The 27,615-nt window shown below is 43.3% G+C and overlaps 1 protein-coding gene across 2 annotated transcripts in view; it reads left to right on the top strand.

Annotated features, from left to right (window-relative positions):
• Window positions 1-22,512, top strand: part of USP44 (ubiquitin specific peptidase 44) — a 52,283-nt gene extending 29,771 nt beyond the window's left edge. For both annotated transcript variants that reach the window (XM_040344111.1, XM_040344112.1), the window contains 4 exons: window positions 10,397-10,595; window positions 14,489-14,597; window positions 15,959-16,164; window positions 20,400-22,512. In XM_040344111.1, the coding sequence (XP_040200045.1) occupies window positions 10,397-10,595; window positions 14,489-14,597; window positions 15,959-16,164; window positions 20,400-20,578 (693 nt within the window). In that variant the 3' untranslated portion in view covers window positions 20,579-22,512. The remainder of the gene's footprint in view (window positions 1-10,396; window positions 10,596-14,488; window positions 14,598-15,958; window positions 16,165-20,399) is intronic.
• The last annotated feature ends 5,103 nt before the right edge of the window (window positions 22,513-27,615 follow it).

A 27,615-nucleotide genomic window follows, 5' to 3' on the forward strand; every position in this document is an offset into this window, starting at 1 on the left:
GACAAACGATCAATATCCAGTTGTTTAACACAATTCTTTTTTCACTAATTATTATAATTTAATATATTTTCAATTATTGCCAAAACTTCTGAATACTGAACTCTTTGTGAACTAACAAACCATCAAGCGCAAAGTCGACCAACAATATATGCATGATTCGTGCATATCCACCCCAACTTACCTAACCCTCCTACCTCCTGTCCTCCACCATGCCAGTGTTCAGCCCCATCATTTATTATTGACACTCTATTGATCTTGCAGAGTGGATAATCATTATTGTTTTTCACCCTCTATCCCACTACTTGATTACTGCAGTAAAATTCATACACTTTGAGTGTCAATACATGATCGGTCTGAACACCACGTGTCCGGATCACGTTTTCTGTTAAATGTTTGTCTCTGTCTTGTCCATTAATTTTTAGTGTTTATCTGAATTTTTAAGGTAGCCATATTCAATTTACCTTTATGGCAACCTAGTACCCATTATGTAACTTGTAATATTTAATGCCTATTTTTCATATTTTTGATACAAATACATTTACTAAAATGTATCTTTGTCCTTACCATTGATCACTACAGTGTTGCCTATAGTAATCCCTTTAAAGCCTCATTGGCTGATTTCCTCCCTTTCACTCAATTCCCCCATTCTTTCTTCTAAATTTCCCCTACCCCGTTTTTCATCCTATTTATTTTGTTATTACAGTTATCGATTACAGCAACACAACCCATTTGGGTATTAGATCAGTTTAGAGAATCTACATTATTCTCTATACACACTAGTGGATATCTTGCACTCATCCCTTCCCTGTCCGTTCCCCCTTTTCTACATACAATGTGTGAGAATGTTCTCATTAGGTCAGCCATAGACGGAGCAATTTTTCTTTCCTGCAACCACAGGTGCTCCATCAGTAGTAACCTTTCCTCCAAGTGGCAGCGTGCTTGCCATACACAGTGTGGTTGAACCAGCCGAGAGTGGAACCATTAATGGGCAAGCTGAATGTACCCAGTTGATTGATCAAGTTGGGTTCACGCAGCCTGTCGGATTCACTTGCAATTATCGCAAGCGGCTGCTAGCAATAATCACTATCTTTGTGAGGAGACAATTGCTCAGCAGGTGGGATTCCCCTGTCAGCACTGTCTGTGTTGATGGGGGGGGGGGGGTCATGCTAACTTTCTTTCCTGCAACCTGTAAAAATAAATGTGCTCCGTGTGTGTCTGGCCTTAGGGTATTAGTTGCAAAAACAAAACATTGCTACTAATTTTCTAGTGTCATATTTTACTTGGTATATAAGTTCACCTTCGTAACAAACCTAGGGGAGATGCAAGACTTGTATTATTATCAAGGGCTTTTAAAATAAATTGGTCCCCTTTCACGCGGGGGCGGCGTCGCTATTCGGCCGCTAGCGGGCGCGGTTTTACCCCCCCGCTAGTGGCCGAGAGGGGGTTAAAAACCACCGCAAAGCGCCTCTGCAGAGGTGCTTTGCCAGTGGTATAGCCGCGGTGCCCATTGATTTCAATGGGCAGGAGTGGTGGAGGAGCGCAATACCCACCGCTCCAAAGATGCTGCTAGCGGGACTTTTTTTTTACTGTCCTGCTAGAGCACCGCTCCAGTGTGAAAGCCCTGAGGGCTTTCACACCGGAGAGATAGCAGCGGCTGTTTCATGTCGCTTTGCAGGTGCCATTTTTAGCGTTCTAGCACCTGCAAAGCGACCCAGTGTGAAAGGGGTCTTGGAGCGATGCCACTATTTTCTCACAAATACATTACAAAGTCATTATTTGGAGGCAATATTCTAAGTTTGTCACACATTTTAACAATCTACGCTGCTAGTATGCTTTTGCACTAGCAATGAGAAGTTTTATTTTGTCGAAGGCATCATACTGTTTGAAGCCCCCTAGATGACTCCACTTTTCCAAATGGTTCCCTCGGAGGTGATAAAGCATGAAAAAGATATAGACAGTGTTGCCAGGCAATCGGCTTTTAATAGAACTGACCAGTTTTCAGGTGGCCTCGAGTGAGATATTGCTGCAGTTTTTATCTGGAGCTGATTTTAGGCATTCTTTTCTGGCTTTTAGTATACAGTTCCTGACATGAATTTTACTTTATTGTCCCTCAATCTTTCATTAAGTTGGAATTGGGGCCGAAACAACTTATCGATTAATTGATTATGAAAATATTCATCTATTTTCATAATCGATGAATTGGTCAGCTGATTAGTTGGCCTGCATACAGAAGGCATTATTTGTTTACATATCAGGAAATACAGCGCAGCACACATACAGCTCAGTACACCATCCATACATGTACGTATACACAGCGCAGCACACATACAGCTCGGTACACCATCCATACATGTACGTATACACAGCGCAGCACACATACAGCTCGGTACACCATCCATACATGTACGTATACACAGCGCAGCACACATACAGCTCGGTACACCATCCATTCATGTCCGTATACACAGCGCAGCACACATACAGCTCGGTACACCATCCATACATGTACGTATACACAGCGCAGCACACATACAGCTCGGTACACCATCCATTCATGTCCGTATACACAGCGCAGCACACATACAGCTCGGTACACCATCCATACATGTACGTATACACAGCGCAGCACACATACAGCTCGGTACACCATCCATACATGTACGTATACACAGCGCAGCACACATACAGCTCGGTACACCATCCATTCATGTACGTATACACGGCGCAGCACACATACAGCTCGGTACACCATCCATTCATGTACGTATACACAGCGCAGCACACATACAGCTCGGTACACCATCCATACATGTCCGTATACACGGCGCAGCACACATACAGCTCGGTACACCATCCATACATGTCCGTATACACGGCGCAGCACACATACAGCTCGGTACACCATCCATTCATGTACGTATACACGGCGCAGCACACATACAGCTCGGTACACCATCCATTCATGTCCGTATACACGGCGCAGCACACATACAGCTCGGTACACCATCCATACATGTACGTATACACAGCGCAGCACACATACAGCTCGGTACACCATCCATTCATGTACGTATACACGGCGCAGCACACATACAGCTCGGTACACCATCCATTCATGTACGTATACACAGCGCAGCACACATACAGCTCGGTACACCATCCATACATGTACGTATACACAGCGCAGCACACATACAGCTCGGTACACCATCCATTCATGTACGTATACACATCGCAGCACACATACAGCTCGGTACACCATCCATTCATGTACGTATACACAGCGCAGCACACATACAGCTCGGTACACCATCCATCCATTCATGTCCGTATACACAGCGCAGCACACATACAGCTCGGTACACCATCCATTCATGTACGTATACACAGCGCAGCACACATACAGCTCGGTACACCATCCATCCATTCATGTCCGTATACACAGCGCAGCACACATACAGCTCGGTACACCATCCATTCATGTCCGTATACACAGCGCAGCACACATACAGCTCGGTACACCATCCATTCATGTCCGTATACACAGCGCAGCACACATACAGCTCGGTACACTATCCATTCATGTACGTATACACAGCGCAGCACACATACAGCTCGGTACACTATCCATTCATGTACGTATACACAGCGCAGCACACATACAGCTCGGTACACCATCCATTCATGTCCGTATATACAGCGCAGCACACATACAGCTCGGTACACCATCCATACATGTCCGTATACACAGCGCAGCACACATACAGCTCGGTACACCATCCATTCATGTACGTATACACGGCGCAGCACACATACAGCTCGGTACACCATCCATTCATGTCCGTATACACGGCGCAGCACACATACAGCTCGGTACACCATCCATACATGTACGTATACACAGCGCAGCACACATACAGCTCGGTACACCATCCATTCATGTACGTATACACGGCGCAGCACACATACAGCTCGGTACACCATCCATTCATGTACGTATACACGGCGCAGCACACATACAGCTCGGTACACCATCCATACATGTACGTATACACAGCGCAGCACACATACAGCTCGGTACACCATCCATTCATGTACGTATACACATCGCAGCACACATACAGCTCGGTACACCATCCATTCATGTACGTATACACAGCGCAGCACACATACAGCTCGGTACACCATCCATCAATTCATGTCCGTATACACAGCGCAGCACACATACAGCTCGGTACACCATCCATTCATGTACGTATACACAGCGCAGCACACATACAGCTCGGTACACCATCCATCCATTCATGTCCGTATACACAGCGCAGCACACATACAGCTCGGTACACCATCCATTCATGTCCGTATACACAGCGCAGCACACATACAGCTCGGTACACCATCCATTCATGTCCGTATACACAGCGCAGCACACATACAGCTCGGTACACTATCCATTCATGTACGTATACACAGCGCAGCACACATACAGCTCGGTACACTATCCATTCATGTACGTATACACAGCGCAGCACACATACAGCTCGGTACACCATCCATTCATGTCCGTATATACAGCGCAGCACACATACAGCTCGGTACACCATCCATACATGTCCGTATACACAGCGCAGCACACATACAGCTCAGTACACCATCCATACATGTCCGTATACACAGCGCAGCACACATACAGCTCGGTACACTATCCATTCATGTACGTATACACAGCGCAGCACACATACAGCTCGGTACACCATCCATTCATGTCCGTATATATATAGCATTTACAAACACTTGACCATTCATACATAAGAGCTTTTTTTTTTTCTTTTTTTTTTTTTGTTTAGCGTTGAATTTAACCACTTCCATACAGGGCACTTACGCACCTTCCCGACCAAGCCAATTTTCAGCTTTCAGCACTGTGGCAATTTGAATGGCAATTGCGCGGTCATGCTACACTGTACCCAAACAAAATTGGCGTCCTTTTTTCCCCGCAAATAGAGCTTTCTTTTGGTGGTATTTGATCACCTCTGCGATTTTTTTTTTTTTTTTTTTTTTTTTTTTTTGCGCAACAACTAAAAAAAGACCGAACATTTTGAAAAAAATTACGTTTTTATTTTTTTCTGTAATTTTTTTTGTAAATAAGTACGTTTTCTCTTTCAATTACGGGCACTGATATGGTGGCACTGATGGGCACAGATGAGGTGGCACTGATGGACATCGATGAGGTAGTACTGACGGGCACAGATGAGGTGGCACTGATTGGCGGCGCTGGTATGCGGCACTGATGGGCACTCATGGGCGGCACTGATGGGCACTGTGGGGGTGGCACTGATGGGCACTGTGGGGGTGGCACTGATGGACACTGTGGGGCGGCACTGATTTACTTGTTGCCAGTCAGTGCCCATTTGTGGGCACTGATTGGCATCTTTTTTTTGCATCTTTTTATTTTTCCCCAGACGTTTTTTTTTTTTTTGGACTTTTTTTGCCCCGTTTTTTTTTTTTTTTTTTTTTGCCCTTCCCTGGTGGGCTTCCCTGGTGGTCCATGTGGCGATCCGAGGGGGGGCTGCACTGATAAACAATCAGCGCGAACCCCCCCTGTCAGGAGAGCGGCCAATCGGCTCTCCTCTACTCGCGTCTGTCAGACGCGAGTGAGGAAGAGCCATCAACGGCTCTTCCTGTTTACATCATGATCAGCCGTGGTTGGACACGGCTGATCACGTGGTAAAGAGTCTCCGTGAGAGACTCTTTACCGAGATCGGTGTTGCGGGGTGTCAGACTGACCCCCTGCAACAATGATCGCCGCGATGCGCGCCCCCCGTTAAATGACGTCCAGTCAGGATTCTACAACCACTTTGCCGACGTCAATTTGTCATTGCCGGGCGGCAAGTGGTTAAGTTAATTTGTAAATCTCTATGCTAATGCTTTGTACTAGAAACATTTTGTTAAATCCATAATTTTAGTTATATTAATAATAAATTTGAAATAATTGTAATATCTTTCCCCAAAAGATATGGTTTACTTGCTGAGTCGGTAGGTCTATGGTTGAAATGTAAAAATCTATTTGGCCTGATTTTAGAAACTTAAAGCAGAGTTTCACTCAAAAGTCTCTGTTTGCTGACCTGCCATTCCAGAGCATCAGAGTGCAATGCAAAGGGGACGACTTGTAAAGTTGGATTTGTAGTAGGGAGCAAGAGCCGCATAAGCCGATGCCTCCTCTGTAGGTGCTGGCTCCTGATACCAACTGCACTCTGCTTCTTATGGCAGGTAGCGGTCTCCAGCCGGCCACAGGAAAGAAAAGATTTTCAGGTCCGTGTAAAGCATAATAGTATAGGGCTGCTTTCACACTGATGTGCTGCACTTTACCCACACTGTGGGTGCAATGCAGTGTACCTACAGCTTTCCTGCGGGTTAAAATGACCATATCCAGCATGTTATGAGCAGTCCATATAATACAGTATATAAAACATTTTGCAGAATCTCATAAATCACGTTCAATGTTTTTGTGGACCCAGATGGTTATTTTAGTTGGCCGGTGACGTGATAATAGCATTTCTGACTGGATCAGTTCTGCAACTTTATTTGCATTCTTGGAGGCAGCCTGGAGAAGTAGCTGCTTGGGGAGGACAGGGAGGAAGAGCCACTGTGCACATTCCTTGCAAGTTATTCAAGTAGACAGGATCATGTTTGAATTGGACAGAAAGACTTCTCTGCTCAGGATTGGCTGACCAAAATATAAAAAGACATAGACATGGTAAACGCACTACGAATCCACTCCGGAATTCCTGAATGTAATGTCATGTTCAGTGTAACCAGAGCCCGACATTGGAGCTCACTAATACACCACACCCTGAGTAGCAATCCAAAGCCTGGCTGACCCCGGGGACCTGAAAGTGGAAAGGCCTCATGGAGATGATTGATAGCCACTTTATATAGGCTTTCCCTGGAGTCCCTTAATTGCACTTTCATTTGTTTTCTTGTTTTGTCAATCTCTATCCCCCCCTTTTTTTAATTACAAACCCCATTTACATCTCATACCTCTCCCCCTCAATGTCTACTCCCCTTTTCTCCTCTCCTTCCACCATCATGGGTACATTTACATCAGCAATAAAGAGACCACTGAAGAAGAAAAGGGGGATACGGGCTATGGCCTGTTGAGGGGCAACCGCGGCTGCTCAGGCATCTGGTAGGATCCCAACAGTAGATTTTATCTTGTCAGATGAATCTGGGTTACAGGAGTGCACTTGGGTCTGCACCTAAATGCACTCCTGTGACCCACAGGAGAAGTAGGGTCAAATATTATTAATATTATATTTTATATTTTACATTTGATTTTGGGTTTAATACCGCTTTAAATTTGTAATGTAGTTTCTTTTTTCTCCAGATGCCTGTAATAATTACCATTCTCACATATTGGTGAGGGAAGTGCTAAATAGTGTTAGATGTTAGTGCTTGGTTTGCACTGTATTCAAAGTAGAGCTGCACGATTAATCGTTAAAGAATCGAGATTCTACCTCCCTTCCGATCTTAAAGCGGATGTGCCACTAAAAAACTATATTAAAAGCAAGCAGCTACAAATACTGCAGCTGCTGACTTTTAATATAAAGACACTTACCTGTCCTGGAGTCCAGCGGTGATCGCAGCAGATGACGAGCCGATCGCTCGTCACCCTGCTGCTCCCCCCTCCATCCACGGTGAGGGAACCAGGAAGTGAAGCGCTCCGGCTTCACTGCCCGGTTCCCTACGGCGCATGCGCGAGTCGCGCTGCGCCCGCCGATTGGCTCCCGCTGTGTGCTGGGAGCCGAGTGTTCCCAGCATACAACGGGGGGGGCGACGGGAAGCGGAGGAAAAACCCGTCCTTTGCCCGTATCGTAGGGCCGGAAGTGGGTGCAGATACCTGTCTGTAGACAGGTATCTGCACCCCCCTCCCCCTGAAAGGTGTCAAATGTGACACCGGAGGGGGGGAGGGTTCCGATCAGCGGGACTCCACTTTAGAGTGGAGATCCGCTTTAACCACTTAAAAAGGAAATGTGGGTTTTCAGTTGTTTTTGTTTATTCATACTTGCCTCAGTGGATGGAGCATCAGACTGATTCTGCAGCTGCCCCCCACTGTCTGCACTGAGAACCGAGACACGGGGAGAAGCTGTCTCAGTGGCTCGCTGAGACTTTCATCAATCAGGGCAGCTGGCGGATCCCGACATGGAAGTCGTGATGACGCGCTGCCCCAACTGATGGCATTGATGTCAGTGGGGAGCGGGCTTCAGACCACGCTCCACTGAAAACAGGTCACAGGAGTGCCAAACAAATTTCACTCCTGTGACCCATAGGAGAAGCCCAGCCTAAAAAACTCAGGCTGGATTTCTCCTTTTTTAAAGTGGATGTAAACCGATTCATGAAATTTAAGCTGGGCACATATATCTGCAGTATTTTGTTATCTCTTTCCAATGAGCTAAGTCTTATAGCTCTCTTCTGAACGGTTACTCTGGTATCAGCCTGAGAACTCCTTAAATTTTTTGACGTTTTGGACAAAAGCAGCCAGAATCTTTTGTCAAAGGAGGGTGCAAAAATAGAGCAGCAGAGAGCAGCTCCTATTACAAAACCGCTCTGAGTCTCTGCCTATGATGAGAGGTGGTGTGTGCCTTTCCTCCAATCAGCAATTGTAGCTATCTTGGCTGTATGCCCAGACATCACACTCTGTGTTAACCAGGAAGAGAAAATGTTCTAACACGATCTCAACTTTCTAAACGGTATATAAATGTGAACACAGCAGATATACATATAAAACCTATGCAGGGAGATTTGGTTCATCCTTGTGTATCATCTGAGGCAGGGTTTGACGAATTTGCTTGGAATCTAGGAGCCAGCTAAAAAGGTTAGGAGCCAAAAAACGCACCCCATCCCGCCAAACTTGCGCGCAGAAGCGAACACATCCGTGAGTAGCGCCCGCATATGTAAACGGTATTCAAACCACACATGTGAGGTATCGCCATGATTGGTAGAGCGAGAGCAATAATTCTAGCCTTGGACCTTCTCTGTAACTCAAAACATGCAACCTGTAGAATTTTTTAAAGGTCGCCGATGGAGATTTTAAAGGGTAGAAGTTTTTCGCCATTCCACGAGCGGATGCAATTTTGAAGCGTGACATGTTGGGTATCAATTTACTCGGCGTAACATTATCTTTCACAATATAAAAAAAAAAATTGGGCTAACCTTACTGTTTTATTTTTTTATTTAAAAAAAAAAATGTATTTTCCCCCCAAAAAAGTGCACTTGTAAGACCGCTGCGCAAATACGGTGTGACAGAAAGTATTGCAACGACCGCCATTTTATTCTCTAGGGTGTTAGAATAAAAAAAATCTATAATGTTTGGGGGTTCTAATTAGAGGGAAGAAGATGGCAGTGAAAACCATGAATAACAAAATTAGAACTGCTGTTTTAACCCCCGCTAGCGGCCAAAAAAGGGTCTGCAGAGGCGCATTGCGGGCGGTATTACCGCGGTTTTCCATTGTTTTAAATGGGAAGGAGCGGTATACATACCGCTCCAAAGATGCTGCTTGCAGGAGATTTTTTTCTCTCCTGCCAGGGCATCGCCTCAGTGTGAAAGCCCTCCGGCTTTCACATTGAGGTTACTGGGCAGGAGTTTTTCAGGCGGTATAGCAGCGCTATTTTTTTTTTTTTTTTTGCTGTGTCTTTCTGCTGCTCTGTTCCTCTGTTTTCAGCATAATTTCTGACGAGCTCTCCGACACATGAGATAAAAGCAGCTGGAAATGTTGTATCAGGGAGAGAACTTGGAGATGAGCAGAGAGCGTCTCTATTCAGATTGCAGTTCTGCATGTTCCTTCGTTCCTCTGCCTATAAGGAGAGGTGTATGCCTTTCCTCCAATCAGCTCACACAGTGTATGCCCAGACTCCCCTCCCACTGCTGAAACGGGAAGAAAGATTTCTGCACTTCTTTTTTTAAAGAATTTTAGAAAGGCAAAGGCAGCAGATATACATGTAAAACTTATGTAGGGAGATTTGTTTAATCTCTGTGTATCATCTGATGCTGTTCACTGCACTGGGTATGAGAGGGTTTGCATCCACTTTAAAGCTGATAAGGGACAGCTGCAGCATAGCGGTGAGTGTGTATTTGTTTTTTGCTACCTCAAACCTCTTCTTTAGCACCTATCAAGGCTAGAGGAGGGCACACTGGGTTGTCTGTCATATACTCAGTCAAAAGAACTCTTTTCTTCATAGACTATTACGGAATATGATGCATGCATTATTGACAATTTGACACTTTTTGGTGTACACCAGATTTTTTATTTTATTTTTTACCTTTTTTTTTGTTTTATAGTGCTTTAAGTCATTATTGTATTTCTAAATCTGAAGGATAATAAATCACATCTTTGTTCAGGTCACCTGTCTTGCCTGTGACAACAAGTCCAATACAGTAGAGCCATTTTGGGACTTATCCTTGGAGTTTCCTGAGAGATATCATTGCAGTGGAAAAGAGAGTGCCTCTCAGCGACCTTGCCTACTGACCGAGATGCTGGCTAAGTTTACAGAGACTGAGGCTTTAGAGGGGAAGATCTACGCCTGTGATCAGTGCAACAGTGAGTAGATGCAGTATGTATTCTCAAGGGTATTCTGTACTATCCAACGTTACGTTTGTCCTGTTCTAATAGCTTAGTGTTAATGCAGCATGCACAGTGTAGGTGTCTCTGTTGTTCAACCCTTTCACTGCCAGGCCCTGTGCTCCATTTTGTACACTCAGGTGGCCAGACCACTTTTGCACTTTTTCCTTTGCTTTTTTTTATTTTTCCCCTAACTTATAGCTTTCAGAATTTGTGGGAGACCCCCACAAACCATATATTTTCTGAAGCACATGATCAGTAGAATAAAAATAAGCTGCTAGTGATTTTTTAGACCCCATGGTATTTGCGCAAATGTTTATCAAAGCAATATATTTGCAAAAAAATACACTAAAATTATTGGCAGATAAAAAAAACAGCAAATTTTACAAAATTCCTGCTGAATCCTTACTAAATATAAAAGCTTAACCTGTATGGAGTTAGTGAATATTTTGTAAACTTGAAATTGTGCCTTTTTGCAAAATGGTAAAAATTCAACGTACCCAAACATTTCTCAAATCTGGAGGTTTTCGTTTTTCACTTACTTTCAGAATTTGAAAAGACCCCTCAAACTAGACATTTTCTAAAAGCACATGACCTGGAAAAAATAAAGTGCTACAGATTTTGTGGGCCCTGCAATAATTGCGCAAATGTTCATCATATTGCCATTTTCTCAAAAAATACACTAAAATCATTAATATTTCACATAAACACATAACTTACAAAATTCCTGCCAAATGTGTACTAAAGCATCATTCACATGTGGCATACTAAAATATACACCCATGGGGGGCCATGTTTAACCGCATAGGGATGCAAAGGTGTTCCCTGAATCTCCATACAGGCATGTCCATTTATGTCTATTGGGATGCAACGACTGCACAGGCATAGCTGCTGTTCCCAATCTGACATCCGTGTGGGTACACGACCCCGAACACTGACAGGGACATGCATGCGGACCTACGTGGATGTAAAATTGGGAGCAACGGCTCTGTTGGTGCAGGTGCTACATCCCAAATGACATCAATGGGACTGTCTGCACAGAGATGCACAGAACATCTGTGCATCCCTGTAAAGGTACGCTGTGTATGCCCTGTGTGAACAAGGCCATAGGCCCCTTTCACACAAGCACACCGATTCGGGTCTGCCTGTCCGTTTTTCAGGTGAGATATCGGAGGTCTAAACAGACCCCCATATCTATTTTTTTGAGACAGAGAAAGGGACTGAGAGAGTCTTTCTCTGTATCACTTTACTTGAATTGATAAGGAATCTGTATAGAGATTCCTCAGTCTTTTATAAACTGACAGTCTGATACATAGTAACATTCACGGGTTACTATTATGAGATGGCAGTGGGCACATGGCAGCGATCACAGTGATTGCTGCATGCACCCAGGGTGCCACACTTAGGGGGATGGTGGACACAAGTTTACCAAGCCCCCCAAGCCCAAACATCTCCCACACCGCTCTCTCAACCCCCCCCCCCTTCTCCCTCTGCCACGATCCCCAGCCTGTTGACTTACCGGGGCAGAAGCTGCGGGAGGGGAGGGAGAGATGCCGCTGGAGCAGAGGTTGATCGGGGTGCAGGGTGCCAGTATTGGGGGGCTATCTGATGGGGGGGGGGGTCCAGATTTGGCCCCCCCAGCAGCACCTGAAGCCGGCAGGAGCGGCGCAGGAAGAATGGTGGCTTATGGTGGCCGCAGGGAGGGTGGGGGGGGGAGTTGGTGTTGTGGGGGGGGGGGGGTTGTAGGGGATAGGAGAGAAGAGTGGGGGAAGTCGTTTTAGGTGGAAGGAAGCTGCGGGAGTTAGAAAGGCTGGTGACAGGAAAGTGGCGGCATGGAGAGGGGGAGGGTCAGTCACATTAGGGGTTAATAACTGATCAGCAGGTTATAATCTGCTGATCAGTGTTTATAGAATTGTTCAGCAGCGTCTGATGAACAATTCTGATATAAGCTTATGGTCATTGAAGTGACCATAAGCTTATAGGAGAGGGAGAAGGAAGGTCCGTACACTGTACTGACCTGGCCACCTGCAGGACCTTTTATAGGTCTGTACGGCATACAGACTTGGCAGTGAAATCGGTAAAATTTGTATAAAAAAAAGTTAACTTTCAGTGAATTTACCATTCAGGGCCATCCTCCCTGTGGTTATTTTCCTAACCAGTCATACTTGTCTAAACTACGGTGTTGGTTATATTCACTATGTGGGTTGTTTTTTTTTTGTTTATCTACCATGCCAGTCAATGCAGCTCCCTCCATACATACAACACTGTAAGAATTTATAATGAAAATCACTGGAGACATGTGGTTTAGGTGCAGCATTATTATGGAAATGACTGTGGAAAGGGAACCCTGAAGGGAAAAGTATACTAAGGGCTTATTCACACTATATGTGGTAGTCCACGTTTTTCTGCAGAGCAACCATGTAGATGACCTCTAGGGCACATAGAAAACAGTTGTTCCCTTTGTGCTCCATTCATATGCAGCCGTGTGGAAAATTGCAGACCTGCTGTAGCACAACTCTCTGAATTACACACTGCAGCTCAGATGTGGTGCTTAAACTTTAATGAAGTGTCTTTTTCTAGAAGAAAAACCTGTAAACAATGTGATACGCTATAACGGCTCATCACTGCCCATTTCACCACTGCCACACAACACATGCCTGCCCACACAGTAAAGCCCTGTACACACAATATGAAATTTCCAACTGACTTTTTCCATAAGAAATTCCGACCGTCTGTATGCCCCATCGAAAATTCCATATGAGTTTGAATATAGAACATGTTCTATTTTACTCCGATGGAATTCTGTCAAAATTCAGATGTGCTTTTGGCCGGGCAAAAGCCTGATGGTGTGTACAGGGCATAAAACGCTGCAGGCAGGTGTGTACGATCTCTTAAAGTTCACGTGCCCTTCCAAGCATACAGTACATTCACTAGCTTTCCAACCATAGTACATTTATTATTATCACTCAATACAATTTATTGCAGCATGAAAGAAAATTGCTGAAACTTGTATTCACCTTCCAGATTTATACATCATTTATGAATAGGCTCCTTAGTTTTGTTTAGTTGATTTTACTTGAGCCCTGCTAGAGGTGCTGACATTTTGATAGGAATGATGGGGCGGGGGTGGTGTGAGGTTTGGTGTCAGGACAGGGCAGAGAGTTTAGACTCCATTTGGAAAGCAGGGGAGGTACACCCTGTGTGATTGTTTTGAAGGCAAACACAAGTACATACAAGCATCCCAAGGCACATATATTTCAGCCCTGTGTGTAAAACTAGCGCCCAGAAGCGATTCAGTTTGCATGCGCCGCGCTTTATAAGTTTTTCATTCAAGTTTCATTCATTCAAAACGAAAATATACATTCTGCCCTGAGACAACAGCAAATGCCACTTTTGATTTGACACACCTTTCCGCTTCCATCTCCCAATAAAAAAACACAATTTGTTATTGCATTATTTCAGCGGGTATGGCCATTGCCGCTTGGGAGGTCCACTAGGGGAAGTCCATAATGTCACATTTGCTTTGGAAGGGTTGTGCTTGAGGGACACATTGTTGAAACAAAATAATTAAGATAGCCTATACCTGCTTTAAAGGTAATGCAGGCTTTATTGGCCTCTGTATCCCCCGCTGCGGCAACTTCATTCTCTGTCTCTTTAACCATTCTTTATTTTTACCAAAACTTAAACACCATTTTGGCTTTGAAATGTTTAATTTGTTTGTCCTCAAATGTTCACTTTAAGTGTTATGAAGATAACCAAAGGAATATATGTTACAAAAGGCAAGGCTATAAGCGTAGCTTAGAAATGTATGAGAATATAGTTTTTCTGTGCGTTTACAATTCCACTACCCATTTCTTTCTTGATATGTGCAGCCAAGCGGAGGAAGTTCTCATCCAAACCGGTCATCCTTACAGAAGCTCAGAAACAGCTGATGGTGTGTCAGCTACCTCAAGTCTTGCGACTCCATCTCAAGAGATTCAGGTAATGGTATAGGCATGCTCCAAAGGATTCCCGGACAGTCCGAGCCCTTGTGTGCGCCTGGTTTTCTGATATCTGGGAGAAACCTATATGGATATGTCTTGCAAAGATAGGTGATCCTTAAATGTATGCAAATTTAAAAGTGAACTTTACATTTGAGGCCAAGTTTCTAATTGTTGACATGGAGGGTTTATTGAAAGAAATTGTATTGTGTGCAATGGCTATTTTTTGTGCAGACTGCACAAACAGTATGCTGTCTCATCTTTAATTTCCAGGCGCAGGCTAAAAAAAATGTGGAACGGGTTTTCATTCAAATACAACATTCAAAAACAAACATAGACACAAGTGAATGACTTTAAAGTTTCAATGTTCATGGCTTAATATTTTAGTTTGCCTGGAGTTTTCCTATAAATTCAGCAATGGGTTTTCCGTGTTGTCTCGTAAGGCATTCTGTAGGAATAAATGGAGAAGTCTATGCTGCTTGAGGCTGTACAGATGCAGAGTTACAACCAACCTGGGGGTTGATCACCTCATTTTGTTTCACCAAAAACAGGAAACATTTCTTCAGGTGGAGATTGATTGAATTTAAGGGGCCATTTAATCTGATTTTTCAGTTATAAATGTATAGCCCAGGGATAGTCAACCTTGGCACTCCAGCTGTGATGAAATACAAATCCCATCATGCCTGTGGCTGACAGTCTTGCTCATGGGATGTGTATTTATAACACAGCTGGAGTGCTGAGGTTGCCTACTGCCAGTAGCAGTTTTCTATTCTGTTATGTTGGTTTTCTGCTCTTGGGTGTTTTGGGGCTTTCAGTATCAAAACAAGATTGCCAAACGGACTCTAACCCTGTTCTTGTGATCTATCCTTAAACCTGGACATATATCTAACATGTCCTAAAACATTTCTAAGGTAACAGAACCTGTATTAGTCTTGGAATCAAACGCTGTATCCTATGGAGCTCCTCGAGTCCTAGGCCTAGAGTGAACATGGATCTTCAGCTCTTGCCCAAGTAAAGGTCAAGTATCACCCCCTCCTGGTGCTAAGCCCAAGTTCAAGCCCTAGGTCTAGGATCCAAGGTGCTGCACAAGGTTTGATTTGAAGATTGATGGGGGTACTTACCACAACATGTTTGCACTTTAGCTTTATCTTGGAAATGTTTCAGGCCAGGTCAGGTACACTTAATAATCTAAGCTAATAACCCTTGACCTCAACCTTAAAATTAACTTTAACACTTTAAACCATTAATGCTAAAAATACACTCAAATTGTCAAACCCAAACTTACCTTTTCAAGCGCACGCTAACCTTATCAGAAAGTGGGTATTCACACCGAAACATAACTTTAATTGTTTTCATTTTCAGGTGGTCTGGTCGCAATCATCGTGAGAAAATTGGAGTACACGTGCAGTTTGATCAAATGCTAAACATGAAGCCGTATTGTTGTATAGAATCTACTGCAGCCCTGAAATCGGATCACTTTATCTATGACCTGTCTGCTGTGGTGATGCATCATGGAAAAGGATTTGGTTCTGGACATTATACAGCTTTCTGCTACAATCCGGAAGGAGGTAGTTGATATGGTTAATATGATTGTAAAAGCTTGTAAGGCTTTCCAAGTAAATTTAAAAAGCGCACACATATATTAGAATGCTTTCAGTTGCATTTAATGATTGTAATTCTAGCTTGTCCTCAGACCAAACGATCTTAATAGTACAGTATAGGACACAGGTTCCGTATTTGTAGACCCTGGGTTATTGGTTCCAAACTTCAAGATATTGGACACTGGCAAAGCTTTTTAAGGATCAGCTTCCAGGCAGCCTCCCTTATAACCCTTCCGCACTCCAAGAGTTCTCGGTTTTTTGCTAGTGTCCTAAGCTGATGGGCCTTCTCCCTTATAGAGACATCACTCTTAGCTTAACTACTTTTTCTTCTGATTCTTAAGTCAACTCTTCTGTCATCTTTTCTTCTCATACAACAATATAAGCAGTGTGCCTAAATCGGTTCAACCTTGATAAAACCACACACAGTGGGGCCTGTAATCTTGATTCAGGCACTGAATCCTGCACTGAATCAGCATGTGTAGTTAGCCACAGAGTTCTACACAGGTGTAGGGCCGTGATCCATTCTCATTGAACACAGAACTGTTCGGGGGTATGCCCACTCTGTTGGGTGAAGCCTGGACCCTATAGAAGGACCAGCACTGTGTCCAGTAAGCCAGGGTCAATGTAAAAAATTGGTTGGCGCATTACTAAAAGAGCATAATCAACAATCGGTAAAATTAGCATTTCATAAGGTCCATGTCAGTAACAAGGGAGAAAAAAATTAATTAAATAAATGTCCAATAATAGTCCAAAAGCACTAGCGGCAGCAATCCTGAAGCAGAAGCGAGCTCTGGAAGATATACAGAAAAGAAGGAGATGCGCCAAACTAAGTGCAGTATGTAAGGATTTAATTAAAAATTATGTCATAAACAATAAATTGGTTACTCACAGGCAAGATAGGGCAAGAAGCTGATCCGGTGTCAGTGTGTCATTAGCAGCTCCAGGGGTTCAAGCTGGCATTTCTCAGGACCACGGTGCCGGAGGAGATCAAAATCCAAGGTCTTGGGAACCGCAGGAGGACCAGGAACCGTGAACGCTGCTTCAGAGCGGCATGCGTTCCAGCGTGGAGCGCAACGTACCGTCGTTAAACCGGAAGTGACGTGGGAACTCGGGCCAACCAATAGGATGACGCGTTTCTCAGCATCCGCTGTTTCATCAGATCCAACGTAAGCCAGGGTCACCCTGTGTCTTTGTCCATTACTGTAAAATCCAGGGTTATGTTGGCAATGTATTCACTTTACAGTGTAAACTTTTCACACTTTGAGCTAAAACTCAACCACTTGGCGATTAGCCTCCTGTGGAGGACCAGGTGTTGCATCACACCACAGGGTCACAGAGTTTACTGCCACTTTGCCTAGACTAGAGCCCTTATATTGTACTTGAGGACTTGCTCCTGCCCCTTTGCCATGGGGACTTTGCTACAGGATGGTCTGCACCCTTGTTACTGCGTAAGCTGTCCTTCTCAGATACAGTTACTCTATATTCTGCATTTTACTCCTTGAGTACTCCTTGAGTACCCCACAGGGGAATACCCTTATCTGTAGCTAGTGTGAAAACCAGGCAAAAAGGAAGCCACGGCAAACTCAAATGAACATTTGCTGTGCCAAAGGCCCACTCAACCTCAGAGTAACAGTTCTTTCCTTGCATCAGAGCAGGACCCGATTCTAATAGTGGGCTCTGCATCCAATTGTAGTTTTATTTCAGGCACGCAAAAAGCAGCCTACTCAACTATTTTTTTTTTCTTTTCTTTTTTTTTTTTTTTAAACTATATCACAATTTTGCCAATTAATGGCATTAATACAGTCATCGCTGTCCAGGGCTCCAAAATGGAGGCACTTTCTCCAGTTCTGCCATCTCTGCCTGAGTCAGATCCCTATATTCCCAGCCTACAAGAGGTGGAAATAGAGGAGAATGACTCGGCCGATGTTGGAGACTGTGGAAGATTTCTCCCTTCCAGACTCCTGTACACCTGAGAATGCAGCGTCACGCAAATTCATTGCAAATTTCCTTTACCACATACTATATATATTCTCCAAAGCATTTAATCAGAAAGGTCCAGCTGTGCATTACGTAAAATTTCCACCACTAGGTGAGCCTTCCAATATAAATCTTCACACCAAGTGCCCTCCACTTACCAAAAGTGCGTGCCTAGCTCATAAGAAATTGGGCAAACAAAAAGTTTATTTTCAGTGCGATTTGCGCCCATTCATTTTGTATGGGTGCATATTGCTCCGCAAAGTATCGGTACTTGGTATTGGCAAGAACTTGAGCGAAAGTATCGTTACCCGCCGATTTTAAAAGGAAAAAAAACTGTATTGGTGCATGCTTTTTGGAAATCTTACTTAGCCTGGTATGAACACATGCACTTTAATCCTAGTACTTAGGACTTGACCAGAAGTTGGCCTAATGCTCTGAAAGGACAGCTTTCGGCCTTGTCCATTCTCTTTCAACATACTCTGACCTGACTCTCCTTTACAACATTTATCCAAAGTGTATCTTGGATCGGGCCTCAATTTGGCTCTCCCTGCCCTGGAGAAACCATCCTTTTGAACCCATCAGATGAGCCTTCCTGTCAGATATGGCTCAAGAGCCATTCCTCTTCTTTACAAAGAAAAAGTAGTCTTCCACCCAAGACTCTCTTTTCTTCCTAAGGTGGCTTCAGTCTTCCACCTCAATGAAGACATAGTCCTTCCATATTATGCCCTATTTCAAAGACCCTATGGAAATGGCTCCTCATTGCCTGGATGTAGTCATAGCAGTTGGTCTACTCCAAAGCATTTGCTTCTGTCCGGAAGATGGACTTCTTTTTTCGGCTCACCCTCAGGACCTTGCAAAGTCCACCATCCCTAGATGAAAAAGACAACTCTTCAGAGCTTACACTCTTTTTAAGGAAGGAAAACTACATTTTTATGCTCCCACTCCCCAGTTTGTGTATTTTCTCAGTTTTCCAGCACCAAACCTCCTCTCATCATTTAATTTATTTTCTGATTTCTACCAGGTAGACAACCAATTTTCTGCAAATGTAGCTTTGGCTGCAATGTACTTGCAGTTGCACTTTGAGATTGGGTCTGTTGATCCCTGTTGGGCCTTTTGGCACAGTTCTGTTTGCCTATTTTCCATTCCTTCTCATTCATTGCTTAGGGACATCCCATGGTCTATGAATACTTAGCCTGTGTCCTGTACCGTTAAGAGGAAATTTGATCTGTAAATTAGATATTTGGGAGTATAGTACAGCACACAAGCCACCCTCTTTTATTCCTGGGTTACGCTGCATTGCTTGCTACAAAACTGAGGACTCATGGAGTTGTGTAGGGTTATAGGGGAGGCATCCAGGGGGCATATCCTCAAAGGCTTTGCAAGTGTCCAATCACCAAAAGGTACGACCCTAAAACCCAGAGTCTATGAAGTTCAGCCTGGCGTTTACAGGTAAGTCAAAATTCCGCTTTTTATTTATTACCGTATATTAGTGCTTTATTCCAACACACTACTAAAGTTACAGGCAGGGGGAAAATGTGAAGAATATGACGCTTCTAGGTGTATTGTATTCTTCTCTTTCTAGTTGCCCTCTGCTGCACCTACCCTTAGTGCAGTATCAGATGTGATAGAGCTTAAGCTGTGTGTGGTAGAACTGCTTGCAAACACAGGCTCGGCTCACATCATGGTTTGTAAAAATGTTCTCATAGGAGACAGTATCTTCTTCACACTAAACGAAGATGCAGCATATAGTCAGAATATATAGCATTTTACTTACTATTAGTGGGCATTGGTAACTCTCATCACCACAGAATGCATTGTCTTTCTGAGCCTCCCTTTTAATCTCATCTATGATGTTTCCCTCCCTTTTTCATTCTCACCTATCCTTTTGAGAATTTGAGTGTAATACTATTGAATAACTGTAAACACTGAAAAACGTGCCAGTAGTATGTAAAGTGCATATCTACAGACATAACATTGAGGTTTCCTTTACGCAACGAATTGAGCGTTTTCATTTTTCAAATATACATTGTTTAAAATCTACATCTAGACTTCTCCAAGACTATTGCAATTTATTGTAAAAGATTTGTATGTGTTTATCCATTTTTTTTTTTATTTTTTTTATCAAATCATGTTTTGACACATTCCAGACACATAGATGAACAAATAACTCCCCCAATGTTAACTTTTTTTTTTTATTATGTTTTTACTCTTACCTTTTCCTTTAGGCTTTTGGGTGCACTGTAATGACTCTAAGCTGCACACATGCACAGTGGAAGAAGTCTGCAAGGCACAAGCTTACATCCTGTTCTACACACAACGGGTCACTCAGGAGAATGGACACTTGTCTAACAAGCTTTCAGGCCACGGCACTCCGTCTAGTAGTCCACTGTCTACACCTTGCTGAGAGAGACTCGTAGAAAATTGTAACCTTAATGGCAGCTTCTAAGCTCAGTTCCTGGAGCCATTGGTGTGTCTGCTTGTGTATAGTACACATTATTTTCAACCCAACCAGCACAGACTTTAGTATTGGCCACTCAAGATATTTGAACATTGCTGTAAATTTTAAATAACAGTCCTGTCAATGCAGGCTTGCAAAAGTGATTTATCTTTGGCAGAATCCAGCAGAGAAACTACCATGCTCCCAACATCAAATGTTGACTCCAGGTCTATTGAGGAAATCGATATGCCTTGTAAGCAGAATATTGTATACATGTTCTCACTTGTCAAAGGAAGCAAGTGTTTCTCACCCATTAAGGAACACAGCAGTATAACCTTAATGTGAATTGCTGATTGTTGACAGGAAGATCGGACACTGGCAAACAAAACTGTAGGGCAGCCCAGGATAGCCCATCCTAATTCCAGAATGCCTCAGTCTTTTGCTGCTGCTTTCAAACGGAACATCTTTGTCTGCTCTGTTGTGAAAAAAACTAACCTATTTTTACTAGCAACATTTTTTTCTTTAATCAAAACTCTTCTCTACATTGCTACTAGAGATGTTCTCTTCTGTTGCAACTGGATTCAGCTTAAGGTGGTTTTCAAACTCTGGTAACAAGTTGGCTGCAGCGCCTTTTCCAAGTACAGAGCCACTGGCATTGCCTCTGCTTGCCCTGTCTCTGAAGACTCATTTAGTGAGTAGGCTGGTCAGGCTGAGTCACCAGAAGGTCCCTTATTTAGATTGGTCACTGGGCCCCTTGAAAATACTCATTCTGTTGAGTGGGTGTGTTGGGTGCTCTGCTCTCTTTCCTGCAATTCACCATCGAGGAAGCGTCTCCTCGTTTCTGCTCTTGCTCGCAGTTAGCCATGTGGTACTCTGATCTTTGTTCCTTTTCTTCTGCTGACCTACAGTATATGTGGTTGCCTCCAGCCATCCAACCCTCATCTGCTACCAACTGTTTGGGTTTCATGAGTACCTGGGGCCTAGCCCCATCCCTGTACTTTACATTGCCTTATTGCCAAGTTCTAGATACTGAGAGAATAGTCCCACTGCACTGGGTGCCCTTATCACTAAGATAATCTAGGTCCAGTCCTAGACACAGGTCAAACCCGAAATGTTCCCCCCCACAGGGTAAATTTCAGATTCTCTGATCCCAGATTTAAACTCTACAATTGAGTAGTTGTCTTATTCTCCACTTCTGTATAGGAAGCTTAGGTGTGATGGTAGCCTCCAAGGAAGTCCGGTTTTAACCTTTTAGATCTCTACAGCGCAACATTCTGTCATGGGAGAAGTCTATTTATCTGTGAACAGACCAATTCCCTTAGTGCCAAATACCAGGCTGTCCCAGGTCTGGTGCTGCAGGAATCTAGCTCTGCTATTGGGGAAAGTTCCTTCTCCTGAAAGACCCTCATGACAGATGCAAGTCTAATGGGCCTTGGAATGGGTCTTAGGCACCCTGTCATTGTAGGGGACTTGGTCATCGTCAGTCTTCAGACCAAGTTTCTGGAGCTTTGGGCGATTTGGCTTTCTTTACAGTGTTTTACCATCCTGCTGGAGTGTCATGAGATCTGGATTCAGTCAGACATGCCACACTTGTGGCATAAATCTTCTATCAGGAAGGATCCAAAAGTCGCATTGTGACGAGAGGTAGAGCGGCAAAACTTTACATTTCGGGCTTGACTGCTGAGTAAATTCTAGGAGCAGGCTTCCTCAGCTGGCATTTCGACTTTGGGGGAGAGAGGTTCCTACAGCTGGAGATGTTTCAGGACCTGTCACAGGTGGCAGAAGCTGGATGTGGACCTTGTAATGTCTAGGTTCAACTTTAAACTGCCCAGGTTTGTCTCCGGGTACAGAGATCCTCTAGCTGAAGAAGTGTATATGCTCTAGAGCAGTGATGGGGAACTTTGGTACCCCAGATGTTTTGGAACTACATTTCGCATGATGCTCAACTACACTGTAGAGTGCATGAGCATCATGGTAAATGTAATTCCAAAGCATATGGGTTCGCCATCACTGCTCCAGATGCTCTGTTGGATCCGCACACCCTGATCTATGCTTCTCCTACTCTGATTTTTTTTTTTTTTTTTTTCGTAAACTGCTTTATAGGATCTAGATTCAGGGCATTGATCCTCATAGTTTTGGTTGGTCCAGGCGGATATGGTAAGACACCTGATGGATGCTCCATGGGCTATACTGGATTGTCCAAATTTTCCGTCTCCAGCCTACTTCACAGTTGCTGGTTTCAACAGCATAACGGTTGGAACCCAGGTTCAGAGAGACAGTGGCATCTTTGAATCCATGGATCCTGGGAAGTTAAAACTAGGAAGCTTACATCCCAAAATGTCTTATGTAAAATGAAAGGCATACTTCACTTGGTGCAAGTCTCTGGGCTTCCATCCTATGTTTCTTCTTTGGGTGAATCTTCTGCTTCCTACAGCTGGGTCTGAATCTGTGTTTACCTATCGGCACTATAAATCGTCAGATTTCTGCTTTTTCCATCTTGTGTCAGAGACCAATAACTTCACATTCCCTGGTTTTGCCATTTGTACAGGTTCGTTTTCATCATAGCTCCCCCTATTCATTCTCCTGTGACTGTGGGATCTACATCTGGCGCTCTCTGCTTCAAAAAGCATTGGACATTCCTCGCTCCCCCTCACTCACAAGGTGGTATTTGTTGTAGCCATCATCTCTGCAAGGCAAGTATCCTAACTAATGGTCTTATCTTGCAAGGAATGCTTTTTGGTTTTGCATAAGGACAAAGTGCCATTGAGGTCCAGGACTTTCTTCCTACCTGGTTTCTGTACTTCAACTCAACCATAATATCGTTCTTCTGTCCCGCTCCACTTCACTAAGATTTCTCTCCATAGGCCGTATGTGGTTTGGGGTGCGAGTCGGTCTTTCAGACACAACTTTTCAGAAAAAACTTGATTCCCAGATTGTCCCCCATTTCTAGGTGGCTCAAATCCAAACTTGTGGTCTCATGCTCTTGGTACTGCTTTGCTCGGAAATTGCAGCATGCTATGAGGGTATCCTGGCTAGCCTACAGTTTGTTTTGCCAGTGTCCAATCCTGTAGGTGGCAGTATAACCCAAAGGTTTATTGCGTCCTGTGTCCCTCAATGGATGCCAAGAAAAACATTTTGCTGTGAGTACAAAAACCCTATTTTAAAATACAGAACATAACCAGCATTGCACAGACAATGTGCTATATGCTTTTCATAGAAAACTATCTGGACTGTCAGTAAAGGAAGCCTGGACTGTGAAAAATATGAATGCCTCCATTGCTGACCTTAATGAAAATGCTAACACCTTGGTTGTATTTGCAATGACAGCCTCTGTATTTTATTCCAGGTTTCCCTTCAATTGTCTACACGTTGGGCCTAGTGTAGATTAGAAACTTCAACATTGTTTTGGGTGCATTCAGCTTGCATTTGAAATTTGTTAGAGATACTTCTAAGATCCTTCAGAGGTACTTTTTGGGAGAAAATCCGTTCTCACAGGAATAAATACCCCTAGTGCCATTACGGGTAGTAAGCAGTTCAATGCAGAGGTTTCAGACATGCAGGTTTTTTTTTGGTTGTGGGGGTCCACTGTGTTGCTCGGTCAATTGGAGGGGATGCACTTTGTGAACAATAGCATTTTTGGTCCTATGCATTGTTGTAGGGTCCTGTCCTTGAATGTCATTTGACATGTACCCTGAATAAATCTGGAAGCATCATTTGATCAAACAGTGTCTGTGGGTTTTGCTACCCAACAACCTGGAGCCAAAAGGAAGCAAATGAACAACACTTTCCTGGCTGATGAAACAAAAATGATCTTTTATATCTTGCTGCCCTAGGGGCAGGCTATAGCGGACATGTCATCCCGAAATGCTTGTATAAGCACCATGATTGAAAGAATGTGACAATGTTTCTCAATTTTTGTGTACAATATGTTTATACATTTTTATGGAATTAAGCACTCAAAATAGAATAAAATGATGGTAACATTTTGTATATTGGCAATGTATAACTTTAAAACATTTTTTTATCAAACTATATTTTTGCTGTTCCCATGTAAATTGTATAGTTCTGACCTCAGGCTGATTTTTGACTTTGTGATTTCTTGATGTCATTTTATGGTTTTAGATTTTTTTTTTTTTTTTTTTCATTTTAATACATCATGCATTGTATTTTTACAGTAACTGTTCTCTTGCTTGTTTTTTACGGTTCTACCTGGTTATTTTAAATTTAGTTGAGTATTGTATCACGCAGTTGACCTATTTGTATACTGACATTGGTTACAAAAAGGGAATGGTAAGTCCATGGAAAATGCATAGCTTAGTCTGTGGTATCTCACAAAAATTCTCTATCAGGATTATCAGCTTTGTCTTTATTATGGAGTCGTTTTCTTTCTGCTGCATTTCTTGTAAATCCAATAGGAATGATGAGGTTTCTGGTACCAGTGGATTGCCTATGAATAAAGGTGTACAGGTTTTGGCACTGGAGTACCAAAAGCAGATCATACATTTTAATTATTTTTCTAACTAGTGGGTCGCACAAAAAAACTGACCCAATCTCCCTCTTCCATATGTGTATGAAATGGATGAAGGAATCACTCCTGCAGAGCTAATGTGTTTTGTCAGCAGTGAGACTTCCCCGCCCTCAATACACTGATCAGTGACGTCTGCTTTAGCCCATAGCGCTGATCAAACAGCATTTATTATATAGACGTCGGTCAGTCCCCATATGTGGATTGAAATTTGGCAAATTTTGATCCATGTATGGCCAATTTAAGGGATTATATTGTGTGGATTGGTTTATTTGCTGGCATCTATCCAAAGCAGTGATACTAGGTTTGTTCAGACTGAATTATTTTAATTGTTTGACATTTATTTTAATATAATGTAAATCTTTTGTTAAAATCGATTCCAAACAACCCTTTTGTTGGAAAACAATTATTTTTAAAAAAAGTTTTCCATTAATTCAATTAGGCTGACTATTTCTATCACTGTAATAAAGAAGTAGTTTTTTTTAATTTTTCTGTTCCCCCAAGTGACAAAGTGCATAATGCTTATTGTCTTGATTTTTTTCCAAGTGGTTTTGAGGTAGTGTGCTGGACAACGCATCTGCTGCTGTCTTGTCACACATAAACCAAAAGATTAATATTTTATTAGTCTTGATTGACAGCGCTTGTCTCTGCACCAGGTACTTCCTCAAGACATGTGTTTTCATGATGCATGCGGAGGGGCAGCAAAAAACATACAGGCACACTTGCAACAGAGCTCAGCATCTTTTTTTTTTTTTAACATTCATGGAAGAATGATTTTGCGTCAGAATAAGGCTCACTCGAGTACATTCTAGGTGCATCAAAAAACTGTGTTTGACTTCTTTATTAAATGGTCACAACCCAGAGCCTAAAAGTCTGGCCAGCCTGACAATATGTTGCAGAAGTCGTGATTTTTCTGCAGCGGTCTAACACACCAATTGCAGAGTCAAACTTTCCTCTGGAGAGGATTCTCTGATTTGCTTCCCCACAAATGCATGCAAGGAATACTGCTTTAGTTGCTGGCATGGGGCAAGCGTGTCTACTTGGGCTATATACTCGTTGGAAAATAACAACTGCAAGACATTGAACACCTTAACCACTTAAGGACTGCCTCCTGCATATTTACGTTGGCAGAATGGCAAGGCTGGGCACATGCACGTACCTGTACGTCCCCTTTAAGTGCCCAGCCGTGGGTCGGGTGTGCGCCTGCGGTCCGAAGCTCTGTGGCCACGGGACCCGCAGACCCGATCGCCGCCGGTGTCCCGTGATCAGTCACAGGAGCTGAAGAACGGGGAGAGGTGTGTGTGTGTAAACACACCTTCCCTGTTCTTCACAGTGGCAATGTCACTGATCGTCTGTTCCCTGATATAGGGAAAGGCGATCAGTGATGTCCAGCCCCGCCCCCTACAGTTAGAAACACGTATGAGGTCACACGTGGCCGCCATTATGTCGCAGTCACGGATGATCGCCGCCATTAGTAGTAAAAAAAAAAAAATTAATAAAAATGTCATAAAACTATCCCCTATTTTGTAAACACTATACATTTTGTGCAAACCAATCGTTAAACGCTTATTGCGATTTTTATTTATTTATTTATTTTTAACCAAAAATATGTAGAATATATATCGGCCGAAACTGAGAAAAAAAATTATATCTTTTTTGGGGGTATTTATTTTAGCAAGAAATAGTTTTTTTTTTTTTCAAAATTGTCGCTATTTTTGTTTATAGCGCACAAAATAAAAACCGCAGAGGTGATCAAATACCACCAAAAGAAAGCTCTATTTGTGGGAAAAAAGGACGCCAATTTTGTTTGGGAGCCACATCGCGCAATTGTCAGTTAAAGCGACGCAGTGCCGAATCGCAAAAACTGGCCGGGTCCTTTACCTGCATAATGGTCCGGGTCTTAAGTGGTTAATTTGCTGCAGATTTAAAGTGGATCTAAAGACTTTAAATGTCTCTTCTGCAATAAAAAAAAAGCCTGCCTGCTCACAGTGGAACTTTTAGTTTTACTTTAAACTTTAGGGTTCAGTTGGACTTTAAAGAGAAGTAAACCCTCTTTTTTTTCCTTTAAAAAACACCCTGCAAGGCAAAGGCATAATAAGCTAGTACGCATAGCATACTAGCTCATTATAAAGTACTTGCCTGAGATCGAAGCCCCCGCAGCGGTGCTTGGTCACCTCCTCCGTCTACGCCATCGCTCCACGAGTGACTTCTGCATTTCGCGGCTCCGGCGCTGTGACTGGCCAGAGCTGCGATGACGTCACTTCCGCGCATGCGTGCCGCCACTAACGGAATGATCGCGGTTAGTCACGGCATGCTCAGTGCGCCGTAGACATAATATTTCTAAATCGTGTAGGTTTAGGAGATATTTGTTGTGCCAAATGTGGCACCAGAGGGGAATCTGATCTATGGAAGTTCTATTTCTGGGTTGAACTCCGCTTTCATGTAACTAGTGCGAGGCCGCCACCTGATCTGTACACAC

Source organism: Rana temporaria, chromosome 3 (genome assembly GCF_905171775.1).
Source record: "Rana temporaria chromosome 3, aRanTem1.1, whole genome shotgun sequence".
In the NCBI taxonomy this organism is placed as follows: domain Eukaryota; kingdom Metazoa; phylum Chordata; class Amphibia; order Anura; family Ranidae; genus Rana; species Rana temporaria.